Here is a 14035-nt window from a genome sequence, read left to right on the forward strand (position 1 = left end):
GTTGGTGCAACATAGACGAGGGACGTACGGGCAGACAGAACGATTTTTTACGTAAAACAACCTCTAAATAATTCCAGCCCTTTCGGAAACATAATTTCTTACTTTCTTGTAATTGATTACAGGAAGATAGGAATTAAATTCCAGCGTACGTTACCCCAGAAAAAAATTAATTCATGCGCTAAAATTTGCAATGAAATGTAATTGATTACAAGTAATCAGTTACTTGCAAGTCCTTACGTGCAAGTGTGGTCGTGTGTCTCTTCATCCTCTCTCTTTTTGATGAACACTGGTTGTACTTTATAGCTCAATGACGGGTGAATTTTACGTAGGAACGTCCTGCCTGAAAGCAGCGATAATAATAGTTGCTCAATCATAATACTGAACTGTTCTGAGTAGTTCCTCACGTATCTCCACAAGACAAATGCGGATATTAGAGTGGGTGAAGGTTGCGTATGGCATGGTATGTTTTATGTTAAAATTTAGAGTCGAACAATCATCCTTTTTATAAGCTTACCGAAAGTAGATAGTTGCTATCGATTTTTTTTCTTTTTTTTTAGAAACACCAAAAAATTCAGATGTCGGCAAGTATACATACGGCTCTTTCCGCCCTAACGCGAGGACAGCCTACTTTGTATACTACGTTTATGGAGTACGGTACATCGCAGTGCGTACAGTTGCCCTCTTACCTCAAAAGAGTCCGCTCACACGACAGCAAGTCACTTTCCCAAGAAACAAATCAGCAGTGCCCTTCTACCTAAAATTCTGGAGACGAACGATGACGCCGAAACAGAATGGAGCAACAATTTATTACAATTATATTTTGAAATGCGATGAACTTATTTATGAAATGCGCGCAGAAAAGAAAGAGAAAACGTAATGGCAGTGTATACCGCAACGCCGGATATCATGGCTAGGCTTGGGTGGTGTTCTTGCCAGCCTTCCTTCTCCTTACGCAGCAATCATACAGGCAACTCATTACGTACCCCGCCCAAGCAATAATGAGCATACAGGCGCCGACCATAGCAACGATCTGAAACGGAAGTTTAGGCAAACATAGTTTACACGATGGAACAGCGGCTGGGAATGAAACTATAGGTGGTATTCACTGGGCGCCATACTTGAGTGCAGCGTTCACAGCGCATGCTCCGAACGATACCCCACTTATCTTCCAAAGGGACTTACAATCTTGGTGGTGTGGACGTGTGGACTGCACGTTGCGGAAGCTCATCGTGAGCTCGCGCGCTGTGCGACAGTGGGTTCAACTAGGCTCTAGGTTCAACTAGGGTCGCCAGTGAATACCGCCTAAGACGTTTTCAGTTTCCACGTGAGTTTCGTATCTAGTGTGCGGGACAAAAAAATGTTCGAAAATTTCCACCTGGAATATTTCCGAAAATATAGGCGTGGCAAAACAAGAATGTGGGACGATAACGTATTTTTTATAAACAATTTCTAACGGCATGGAGAGATCAACACGATATTTTACAGCATGCAAGAAGAGACGACATTCAAGATGGCTCCGCCCTTGTGGGAAAGGTGCATAGAGGTGGAAATTAAACTATATGCACATCAGTGCCCTATTCGCGAAGAACCGAAGAATAAAGTTTGCCACGCTTTGACGAAAATCGCAACTGTCATGCATTTCACAATCCGTTTACCGACCCGTCAAAGGCACAGGCGAATGCTTGCTTTGCACAATGACGATGATGGAAATGTTGCTTATTTACATGAAAAGGAATACTTTCCGGCTCTCTTCACTAAAGTCATTTTGTTTGCACAATACGTCCATTTCAAAAGTGAGCGCCATCTGGCGGCCGCTGCGCCAATTACCGGAGTCAGCCACAGTTTGATCATGCGCCCTGAGCGTGTCTTGGCCACGACCACTGCGTCAGCGTCCGGCGAAGACCCGGATTCAATCACGCGCTGCGCGTGGCCAAAAAAATGGCGACCGCCGATGTTACTTGATGGGGTGTCGAAAAGCGTCCACTCCATCGCCCAAAATGAAATCAATGCACAGCCTCGACTCTGCACCCTCGTTCCGCACATCCCTGCACACGAAATTACCATGGGTTTCCCCAGGAATATAAATTAGGGGGGTGTCTATACATTTTTTTTTTGGGGGGGGGGGGGGGGGGGGTTAGGGGGGCATTTAGAATTGAGAAGGGGGTGTACAGCCCTCCCCACTCTTTAGGAGGTGTCTAGGGAAATCACTGCATGTTACTATCGTACTTCGGCTCGTAAAGTTAACACGTCCGTCGTTTTTGTCTCGCTTCCTGCTTTGACCGAAGTAAAAAGCGTTTCCAGAGAGAAGAAATGAAAAATGAAAAATAAAAGGACGCTGGTGATTTTTTCAGCAATAACAGCATTGCCTTGTTTTAAAGAGAGGTTTAAAAAGTCTCAACTGAAAGGCTTCACAACTTCGGAACCTGGCTTGTTTGTTATAAAACAACTTTGCCACTTTACCAGGATGGAATTATTTATCTTTGCCTCCGCGTCGTTCTGCAAGAGCTAGGATGTGGAAAACCTAATTATCGTAGTCCTATCCTGTTCTGAGTGGCATACGCGTAAAAATACAGGTATATTAGTCACTACATGTATAATTCCAACTTCTCTTACATAGTACACACATATAATAGAAAGTTATCTTAATTAGTACATGAGCATGATTGCAAGTTCGCTTACTTAGTACAGAAACACAGTTGCAAGCTCTTTTATTTAGTGTACAAGCAGAATTGCGTGTTTTTTTACTTACACAAGTGTAACTGCGGGTTATCGTGTGCACGAACATAAGTGCAAGTTCTCTTACTAGGTACACAAGAATAATTTCAAGCTTTTCTTAGTACACACAGATAATTGCAAGTTCCCTTACCTAATAGGCTAATACACATGCATAAAAATAATTGCAATTTTTCTTAGTGCAGAAGCATAATTACAAGTTTTCTTACATAATTACAAGTTCTCTTACATAATTACAAGTTTTCTTACTTCTTAATGCCAAGTTAAATTAGTAAACAAGATTAATTGCAAGTCTCATGCAGATACGCATAATTGCAGGTTCTCTTACTTAGTGTACAAAAGTATTTGCACGTTCTCTTACTTAGTACACAAGTATAATTGCAAGTTCTCTTACTTAGCATCACGGTGGAAGAAACAGAAATGTGTTTCTTCCACCGTGCTTAGCATACAAGCATAACTGTAACTTCTCTGTTTGTAAGGGGTTCACTTAGACTGGTGCACACGTTGGCAAGCAGTAGCGTTTCAAAAACTAATCTTGTCACCGTGAATAATTTTTTTTTCTGGATATCCATTTGACAACCGTGGGCACACCTTGACAAGGCTTCGCTACCAAACGATCTACACCAGCAGCAAGATGCCGGCGCCCAGCGATGTTGCAGGTTAAGAAGGTAGCGCGAGGAAAAGGAAGGTGGGAGAGGAGGAAGCGCACGCAAAGCTGGCGAGGGGAGGGGGTTTCTTCCTCCCCTCGTACGCGTTCCGTCCATTTCCACCTCTTCCGTCTTCCTTTCCCTCGCCCTATCCTTCTTGAGTTGTCATCGACTTTATATTCTAGTCATTCTGGGGCAACATGTCGGCCAACGGGAACAGTGTTGTAACGCACCTCAGCGAAAACGCCGAACATGCTGACGAGGCCAATGATGAGTCCGTGCTTCTGAACGTACTCCTTGAGTGCTGCGACGCAGCCCTGCGTTGTCGTCAACAATAATTACAATCAGCTAAAGCGCCGTCTGAGTGCTGTGCATGCATGGCTTGCACCCATGACGTCATTGCACCACACTGGTGGTCATTCCGACCTGCTTTATGGAGGAGAAAAAAATGTGGTGCGAAATGTTTGCTGCGGATAGAAGGTACGCGCGCAGCAGCAAGACCACGCCCTAATGGAGGCTGCTGTGGCCTTTAAACCATAAGGGAGATAGATGGTAGGCAACTGTTGGTAACTGTTGGTGTAACGTCATAGCGCGCGCGACCAATGGTGTTGTTCCACGCGGGGTTGGGGAGGGGGGTAAGTGGTGCTCTAACACTGTGTAGCAGGGTAGTAACTGCGTATTAGTGCTATCGCATCTTCATTGCAGTGACGCAATGTCTAAGCCATGCGATCTTTTTCTCGGCAAGAAAAAGCACGCCACAAACATGATTCAATGGCGTCAGGTGCAAGCCATGTATGGGATTACGCAGAAGTGAACACTCAAATACAGAGGTTTATGTACCCGCTGGTAAATGTACGTTCTTGGCGTGTCGTAGTTGTCGTAGCAACTTGGTGGTATGGGCAGGTGACGCTCAGCATAGTCCTCGGGTCCCTTGCCTCCGCAGCAGTGCAGCTGTGGGGGCACCAGGGAGGGGCGGTTAGAGGGGGCCTGAAGCATCGGCGGGTTGTGTGCCACCACTTTTTGTGAAATGCCCTGCACTGCCGGAGGAATCGCTACGCAGAAATGAACCCTGCAGCTTGTTCCCAATAATGCTGAAACTGATGTATCGTATCGCAATGTTTATTTTAGGAAAAAAGCAACAACAACAACAACAACAAAACAACAACATTAAAAACCACATCTGAGGAGTTCGATCAAAAGAAGACAATATTGTCTTTTGATGGGGTCTTAGGCTCCTAGTACCTGGTTAGAACCCATGAAGGAATTAATATGTGCACGGGGAGCATCTCTTGCAAATATGTGGAAAGGCGGGACCTATACCTGGCCTTGCACGAAGTAGATGACTCTCAAGTCCTCTTCCTGGTTCCATGGCTCCTTTTCCCTGGGTCCTCCGGAAATGACGTCTACGAAGTGGTCGTTCAGCGATTGTTCCATCTGCGTGGAGGAGAGCGGTGTAGCAAATGGAAAGCAGGTTAAAAACTTGATAATCTCATACTCGTCGCGAATTTTCTGTGGCCTCAATAGAACCGGACCTTTCTATTGGTTGCAGGTTTCTTTTTACTATTTTAAATCTACTAGCATTTCTTTAAAAGGGAGGGGTTACTGCGGTCACTTTGTGAGCTACGCCAACTATACTGTCCTAATCCACGGTCTTTCATTTTTCCGGCGTGCCATTTAATATCGCGAAATTCAATTAAGTTATTTTTAAATCGACAAAAAAATCATCCCTAAACCATCATTCACTTATACCCGCGCTTTTCAGCGCCGTTACGTCAGGGGAAACCAGGCTTGCAGGCCGAGCGGGCAGTCTTAAAAATGGGCTATGCCAAGCATTTGTTTCGTACTACTGCGCTGCGTGCTTGTAATAAGTTGGGCAAAAATTCTACAGTCCAAAGAGTGAACCCCTGCATGCCGCTGTCGTCACTTTTTCATTGTTGCCAGTAGAGACTTTCACACTCAAAAACGCGGTGAGGACTAAAACTGTAAATTCAATAACTTCTGGAAAAACAATTATGGCCTAATATTTGGGTTGCTATGTCAGCGATGTTTGTTGTTCTGTTTACCCCTTCCTGGAAAATTCCGGTCGTCACATTTAAACCAATACAGATGAGCACGGGAGTGAGGTATATGTGCTGTTCTCTTCTCCTAATCGCGCACATGTGCGGGTGGCGGGGTGTGAAGTACATGTGCTGTTCTCATATCCTTATTTTGCGCATACGTGTGTCTGCGAAACGAGGCACTCACTGGATGTGTCGCAGTCCTCTTCACATTGCCTCACAAGAGGAAGGAGCGTACTAAACAGAAGCGGCGACATTAGGGTGACCACCCTCCCGCGACTCGCGGGACTGTCCCGTATTTAAAGGCTCCTGTCCCGCGTCCCGCGAGAAATTCCCCAATCTTCAAAATGTCCCATTTTTCACACTGGCGTAAAATTTGCTCTGGAATTCATGGTGCCGCCGAACAACGGGGCACGGTGAAACGCGGAGGTCGCTGGTAATCCTGTGAATCGCAATGGTACGCCATTTTCTATCCAAACATTGCAGGAAGCGACAGTCGTTCTTGCAGGAGCTTGACGCGCATGCGCCGCTGTGACTCTCCCTTTGGTGGCAAAATATCTTAAGAGAAAATTGCTTGCCAAAAGTTTAAATATAAATTATTGTAATTATTTTCATATCGTTGTGTCAGTGCAAAAAACTTGCTGTGGTTTTTTTTTAGTTAAGACAGCTACACAAGGCAAAAGGCCTACAACTCACAACGGTCCAAAAAAAATAATCTTAAAAATGTGTGTAGGACCATGTTGATAACACTAAACGTTGACAAAAAATAATAACCGGAAAAATATTTACTGTTTCTTAACTTCACTTGATGCATTCAGTTCTGCTGCAGTTCATTTTTATGCTTTCAACTTCGACCCATTTAATAACATATTTGTCATAAACAATATATCTTTGAGAGTGCAACTTATTTTAGCTTAATTGCTGCAATATAATTTGCAGGTGTATAAAAAGCACATAATATTAAAGGGGCCCTCCGGAGCGTTCTGCGATGGTATATTTATGGCGGTAACAAAATCTACAGGCCCTAAGGATCCTAAAAATCATAAAATTACGGTCATGCGCGGCGGATTTCCCTATTAAAATTGCTATCAAAGTCCCCGGCACGCCCCCCTTTCTGAGATGACCCCGGAAAACGGGAGGGGCATCTCTTTACGCGTCAGCCAATAGGAAGTGAAGGATTCCGGCGTCACTGTGCGTCACCAACGCGGCCGACCGCCGACCCGCGGAGGAATCTCTCGAACACGCGCGGACCGTCGTCAAGGGGCCCGGACTTCGTGCTCGGCAGCCATCGTTCGTCGCACCGCACCGTCGCGCTGCTACTGCAATACGCAGTCGCATTCCACAGATGACAAGGAAAAGTTTGACTCGTTGATGTGGAAGGATCGCAAAGCTGGCTTCGGAGTCGGGATCCATGGGAAGAAGGAACACGTGTCCCGCAAACGCACGCCTGCAGACGCCCCGGGAAGCAGACGAGCCGACGCGCCGACGCATCACCTCCTAGCAACAAGCTTGCGGGGAGAAAACATAGTTCGCTGGTTTTGGAGCGAAAATTGCGGACTATGTTTCCCGCACCATAATCAGTTTAAATTTTTCTCGAACTCTAATTTACAACAAGCTTAAAAAGTGTTACAATAATAACGTTCGCATTCACCGCGAGATGCAGCATTTCCATTGGTCAAGTTTTAGTCATGGGCAGGGAATGGGGGACTGTCTTCCAAGAGAAAATAGTCCCGATATATTTCTTCCGCCATCTGCTTAATAAACGTTTTTGTAATCTAAAACTTTGTATACATATTAACTTGCACCTACTACGCAATATAACAACATAAACGGACGATTGCAGAAAGCTCCGGTGAGCCCCTTTAAGTGTGTTAACAGAGCCTCGGTTCCTGGTGTGCTTGTTCATAAATTTCCTTTACAACCTCCACTCTTCCCCTGCCTTATGTGTCCCGCATTTCGCTAGCAGGAAGGTGGTCACCCTAGGCAGCATTCTGAGTATGACCGTGCTTGACGTGCCACAAAGACAACGGTGAAGAGAGAGAAGTTTGGCAAGCGATAGGGAAGCAAAACGTCTTACTGAAGACAAGCAATGCTATCGCAGTTCGACGTAATCTGCAGCGAAGTACCGCAAAAACACAGCCTTGTGTTTTCTTTTTTCTATTCTTCAGCTTTTGAAGATTCTAGAGCCTCGTTCTAGATTAGCTTGTCTACCTTCAGAGTGCTCTACTAAAGGGATTCTTCACTGACAAAAGCTAATACATTATTATTTTTTTTAGATACCGATGTATCTTTAATGACTCTGTGCCATTGTCACGCACACTTGACTGTTGTTCGGGAGAGAACGAGTCACATTTTACCCTCCTTAATTTAACTTATTTTCTTGAAAAAAAAAAAAAAAAAGACAAGAGAGAAGAAAATGAATTAGCAACTGCAAAGAAGTAACGATATCAATTCCCTACTTTATTAAAGTGAATAATTCGTTAAAGTAAACAAGTTTCGTGGATCCATTTTCAACATCTGGAGGCTGTTCCAGAGTAGCAACAACATTTCAACAGAATCTTCTGTTCAGAGAGAGAGAAAGAAAAAGATAGAAGAGGAGACCTTTCCTTCTCCGTGTGTAACTGGACGTTGCCAACATCTTCCAGACACACAGTCGTAGTGCTGAATTTTCTACGTCACCAATTGAGGGCCAGCGCTGAACTCGAGTACTGCGTCAGAGCTCGGCTGGAGCTCAAGCTCAATAAGTCAGCATAGGAGCACCAGCTGAAAACTGTTCGTGTTCAGTACGATCGCGCTTGTCATCGATGAGTAGGTGATGTAAAAAAATCAGCACTACGGTATTCTATCTAAGCAGTGTTGGCCTTGTGCGCTTTCCACAATTGCGCTGTCCGGCATCTCTTACCGACGAACTGTTCACGGAGGAGAAGACAACGGCAATGGCGACAATCTCGAAGACGAGGATCACCAGCAGGACCCCGAAGTACTGAGTAAAAACAGGCATTGGCGGTGTTTGTTTAGCTGGGCAAAATAAATCACGCTTTTCTATGCAAGAAAACGCCGCATCTGTAGATCGCACAAAAGGAGTCCGACGTTTTGATACATAAACACAGGCTCTTAAACGGAGCATTTACGTAGAAGTACAACGGTAACTGCCAACAGCGTCAGAGGGGGACGTTTTAAACGTTTCTAATAAACAATTTAACCCGCCCCCCCTCTTTCATCTCCTGAACACTTTTTACACCACTTTGCAGTTTTACTCTCAAGTCATTAGATCGCAATGTTACACCAATCTCCCCTCCGAGTGTGATGCGATAGAATTTTAAAGATCGCTCTTCTGATTTATGAACAGAGCGGGCGAGAAAATTATCTGAACACTTCTAATTCTACAAACTAATTGTATATTTCGAACAACCAACTGGCACTGCATGCAGTGTAAGTGTCCAAGTGGTATATATATATAGGGTGTTTGAAATAACCAGGCTAGATCTAAAATGAGCCGTAAAAATTGGTGCCGGCACGTAGCTGTCTAAACTTTTCGTGAAAGGTGTATTTCATAGGTCGGTTTTATCTTGTAAAATTACAAAGCGTAGATCCTTTTCTGTAAAAAATAGGGCCAAAAAAATTGCCAGGGTCAACGGCGGACGGCGACGCAGACGACCGAGTCGTGTGGTAGAGCACGATTGGCGCACGTGTTGATAGATGGCGCTACCTCTTCATCGAGACTGCTCGCGACGACCGTGGTCTGTTAAAACGAACGTAATCTTTTTGTAATATACCTTTGGTTTAAAAATGAACGCTGACAATGATAGCTAAACTTGAAGTAACAAAAATAAAAGAAAACGCGGTTACATAACGATGGCGCCAACGGATTTAGTCTGCGTGTCGTCTGCTTTCTTTCGCTGATCGGCTACACCTTCCGACGTAGGGTGTTTTAGAGTTCCTGTATAGCTACCCACGGTAGCAGAGTTGTGCAGTCAGCCTCGGCGAGTGGCCGTAACGCCGGCGTCCCCGCACGCCCTGGATGCTTTGCTCCTCACGTGACTAAATTTGGCGAATAGCGGCGCCACCCGCGCCGCCGCGCGAGGAAGACAAGAGAGGAGGAAAAGGAGGCAGAAAGCAGGGAACATACACCGGGGCGCGAGAAACGTCGGCGGAGCGACCGCAAAGGTGGCTTTCTTGCACGCAACCGAATGCTTTGCTCCTCACGTGATGGATCTCGGCGAATAGCGGCGTGGCGGCGCGGGGAAAACAAATGCGCAACTCTGGCTCCCGTAGGGATCCTATTAGCCCCGAGAAGTTCGCGTGGCGCCCCCTTACGGCGAACCGGGGTGACGTGACGGCGAGGAGAGAATTTTTCCCCGACTCGGCCCGCTCGCCCTGTGGAGGCTGTGACGACGCTAGCTGACGGCGCGCTCGTTTCTATTTAACTTTTTTTTGGCGTGTTTTTCGTAGGAAGTGTAAATTTTTATATGAGTCTTTATTGAGATATGACCTGTAGCTACAGGCGAAACTTCAACCAACATTTTAACCTTGGTTGACAGGGCAGGCAACGCATGAATCACAGCTGGTATATGAAAAGAAAGAAATATGGCCACAATTGCAGGAGCATCACTATAGATTTACATTTTGCACAATAAATGCTGCTGATGGTCTGAATGAATTGGCAGGTTATGTATATTATTTTTTTTTGTATCTCTGTTTTTAAACAAGATCGCCGAAGCAGAAAAGCTGCATGCTGCTCGAGCGACATGTTAAATACAGTCTGGGCCATGAAGAGAGAATTACAAGTAAGACAGCCCAAGTGCAGGGGCAAAAAAAAAAACAAACAAAAAAAAAAACAAGGAACATTTATTATATAATTTGCTCGCATTTGACCTTTGCTGGATTCGGATAGTATTTCAATGGACTACATGGGTGGTATCTGTGGACTTGTTTATATCAACCCTCAAGTAATATATAACAAACGTAAGCGAAGGTGTCTAGCTCGTTATTAGCCCCTTAAGCCCTAAAATTGAAATTTTACTTAAATCGAATTGTCCTGAAGTTAAAATACCAGAAGCGTTTCTCACGCAGACTGTCGCCCTTCACAGGTTCCACATTTTTTTGCTGCTAGAGCTGCATCTACCACTGGACAGACGTTCGAATGCTTGCTTTTACTCCTGTTTGCTTCTGATGTCAGAGAGTCCAGCTGTAGGGAGTTTGGAGGCTGAGGAAGCTTTCGGGGACCTGCAGCAGTGTCCCTTTTAATTGGAAATGACAATTCAGACTAAACGGTGTATTTTCGGAATACCCAAGGGTGGAATAAAAAATGTCAGAAAAAAGTATAAACATTCCAGATCACGGCACTATTGCCGTGCATATTTGGCAGTTCAATACATATCATACAGACAACTGGGGGCAATTCGGCCGTTTTTGCTGCTACCATACAAACTAATTTCCAGTAATTGTGCAGCTTCTAAGAAATATGCCTGCATGCGTGTGTAAACTATATAATTAATTCACGAAGAAGCTACATTTATTGAAAACAACCCTGTTCCACGAGCACTTTCAAGATCATCAGACGCAGGGCCTTTAAAACATCTGCGAACCAGCGCATGCAGAGAGGAAGCGCAGAGTCAGGGTCGCGAGCTAATTTGCCGACCACCCAAAGGCCCATGATATAAATGCCACTTCAAATGCCTTGAAAGCGGGATGTAATATCGTCTTAAATCATAAACGTGCAAGGAACAGAATCCCAGCGTCTGAAACACTCGCGCCACCGCTTCACCGACCCCTCGTAAGATTGCCTTGTGTCATGTGGACGGACGGGGAGGTTCCTCCGCCGATAGCTTTCGGGATTTTTAACCCAATTTCAAAGTTAAAAGGGACAAGCAGGCTTATAAAATGTACGGGAGCACGTCAATATCGGCATAACTCAACGTCCTGTACCCCGGGTAAACGAAGTCCAGCTCCTCGAAGAGCTTGCGGCACTCAACGCCAAACCAGGAAACCGGTGCTGGGAGGCGAGCCGATGCGAGATCGCGGAGCGGAGTACTCCCCCTGACGTCACGGTACACCTCACCCGATCCGGGCGCGGCGACCGCAGCGACGCTTGTGTTCGCTCTCGGGGCTAATACAGGAACTCTAGGGTGTTTCTGCTCCTGATGCCATCTATGATCTATCAATACGTCCGCCGAAAGCGCCCCGCCATTCGACTCGGTCGTCTGCGTCACCATCCGCCGTTGGAACTGGAAAGTTTTTTGGCCCTATTTTTTACAGAGAGGGAGCTACGCTTTGTAATTTCTGAATTGTAAAACCGACCTATAAAATACACGTTCGACGAAAAGTTTTGATTGCTACGTACAGGCGCCGAATTCCGCGGCCCCTTTTAGACAGAGCCTAGGTACTTTAGACACCCTGTGTATAGTCTTTGGAGTTTAACTCACATGATCAGTAGAGCTACGATGACAGCTCTGACATCGTCGTGTGGCCCTGAAGGCATTGCCATACTGCTTACAGGAGCACGATACAACTTCTTTATAAAACCGATAAGAACTCACACTTTATGAGTTGTCTGCTTGGTATACGTCGAGGGTCGGATTGGTTAATTCTGCGAATTTGTGAGCACGGACACTCGACCCCTGGCCCCATTTTACAGAGTAGACGTGTAATAGGTTCATGTCCACACAGTTAGTTGTAGAAATCCAGGCCAACAAATACCAGTTCTTCTGACCTGCGGACTTCGAGAGTCATTTCCACGCAGTCAAGTCTATAGACCAGCACAGTGTTTACAAAAAAGCCCGGGTTTGCCCACACCGGGTGCGTACACTGTTCATGCGCAGAAACCAGATTCACCCGAGGCGAAGCATCTGCGCATGCGCACTGTCGACAGCAGCGGCACCGCAGTGACGTGACATCAGAGACTTGAATTGCGAGTCCCGTGTATGACATTATCGCTCCGCAACCAATTAGATTGCGGCATTAGCCGACAAAGAAGCCGTGGAACCAATCACGACGCAAGAAGCGTGAGCTTAATAAGTCGCGCCCTATGCGGAGCGCAAGTTCGTCTGCTTCTTTTGCAGGGGTTGTGGTGACGTCAGAACGCCGAGCTCTGATAGACTCTGATTGAAGGACAGTGGGTATAGACCTCTAAGTAAGCTTCCTTAAGGTTTACCCACTATCCTTCAATAAGAACCAATCGGAGCTCGGTGATTTGACGTCACCACAAGCCCTTCAAAAGAAGCAGACGAACTCGCACTTCGCGTAGGTTTCTTAAACCGTCCTTGACCATTGCCCATGTGACACGCAGACCTCTTCCTGAGTATGCAGATTCGGGTGTTGTTTGACTGGAAGCCGTTATATGCGGCTTCGTTTCGTGGTCATTAGTCAGTCTGACTTACAAGTTTGCTCCTGGTTCTAAATGTCTCAAAAAGGACGACGCGATGTAGAACCCCACTTCCCCAACACGGGAAAGTTCCATTCGAACCCAAAATAAATTGAGTGATCGCCGAAAGGCAGCCGCGAGAAGCGACGACCCCTCCGTGGGTCTCAAGATAGCTTTTGTCTCACACCAGAAATAGGGAGGAACGACCTCCGGCTGCCGCAGGTGACCGACACTCTGAGACGACGAGGAGCGTCGGGCCCAAGAAAGCGCGATCCGCGATGCGTCACGATTATAAGCTCAGGGGGCTCGAGAAATATCCCAAAGTGCAGCGAAACCAAGTTACTTTTATATAGCAACCGTGTCTGCTCGCTAGATGCCATTTAGAAAAGGGTTTTCTCCGTGCTGCCATCTTTGTGCATACGGAACGTGCTTTGCTCGTTTCCGAAGCGACGAACGCGCGCATGCCGGATTCTGATCATCGCATGCTGAACCGTGATTCTGTATACATTAGAACGGTGAACAGCACCTTGGCAAAGGACGAAATATGCGGTCCCGGCGAGCCACTCGGGCGTCGGAGAGACCCAGGTAGCGCAAAACGCTCAGGCGACGTCGATAAAAAGTGCCGGACGTCCGCGACGTCCCATGGGACTTCGCTCACGTTAGTTTGACGTTGAAATAAGGACGATATATGACGTTTTATTATACTTCACACATATATACGGTATGCGTTGTCACGTGCCTCATACATTTGCATGGAGAGATACCGCGTCATCGCTCTAATTTGCTCAAGGGGCAGTAGTTTTCACCCTCTGTCAAGTGACTGCTAAGGGAACGTATAGAAGATTGCTGCCGGACCCAGAATACCGAACCACCATCACAGAAGAAGAAATCTCTTGATATATTTTTAAACGATGTAGGAATCACGTTCAGGTTATTATATACAAAACATCGGCATTTTAATACGAAGATAAATAAAAATCATACATTTAAATACGCGCCGTTTAGAACCTCATCGACGAATCAGTTTTGAAATCGAAGAACTGTTATATTAATTTGGCGACGCAAATAGGAAAGTGCAATGGATGACTCTTGCGGGCGGTCGCTTTATTTGGAGAAACACCACCGCAGGTGAATCGTCTCACTTTGTTAGTGACCTTTTTTGCAACGACATTTGCACGAAGTACGTTCCTGAGACGCACCACTCCAATGATTGACTTCTGGGCGCCGCCATGTTT

The 14035-nt window shown here is 45.9% G+C and overlaps 1 protein-coding gene across 1 annotated transcript in view; it reads right to left on the reverse strand.

Moving 5' to 3' along the window:
• Positions 1 to 796: 796 nt before the first annotated feature.
• Positions 797 to 14035, reverse strand: part of LOC120844580 (23 kDa integral membrane protein-like) — a 29366-nt gene continuing 16127 nt past the window's right edge. The window contains exons 3-8 of the mRNA XM_040216432.3: positions 8340 to 8420; positions 4701 to 4814; positions 4221 to 4331; positions 3614 to 3697; positions 984 to 1030; positions 797 to 947 (exon numbers count right to left, since the gene is read on the reverse strand). Coding sequence (XP_040072366.2) covers positions 911 to 947; positions 984 to 1030; positions 3614 to 3697; positions 4221 to 4331; positions 4701 to 4814; positions 8340 to 8420 — 474 coding nt within the window. The 3' untranslated portion in view covers positions 797 to 910. The remainder of the gene's footprint in view (positions 948 to 983; positions 1031 to 3613; positions 3698 to 4220; positions 4332 to 4700; positions 4815 to 8339; positions 8421 to 14035) is intronic.

This window comes from Ixodes scapularis, unplaced genomic scaffold, assembly GCF_016920785.2.
Source record: "Ixodes scapularis isolate PalLabHiFi unplaced genomic scaffold, ASM1692078v2 PGA_scaffold6__148_contigs__length_123643588, whole genome shotgun sequence".
In the NCBI taxonomy this organism is placed as follows: Eukaryota; Metazoa; Arthropoda; class Arachnida; order Ixodida; family Ixodidae; genus Ixodes; species Ixodes scapularis.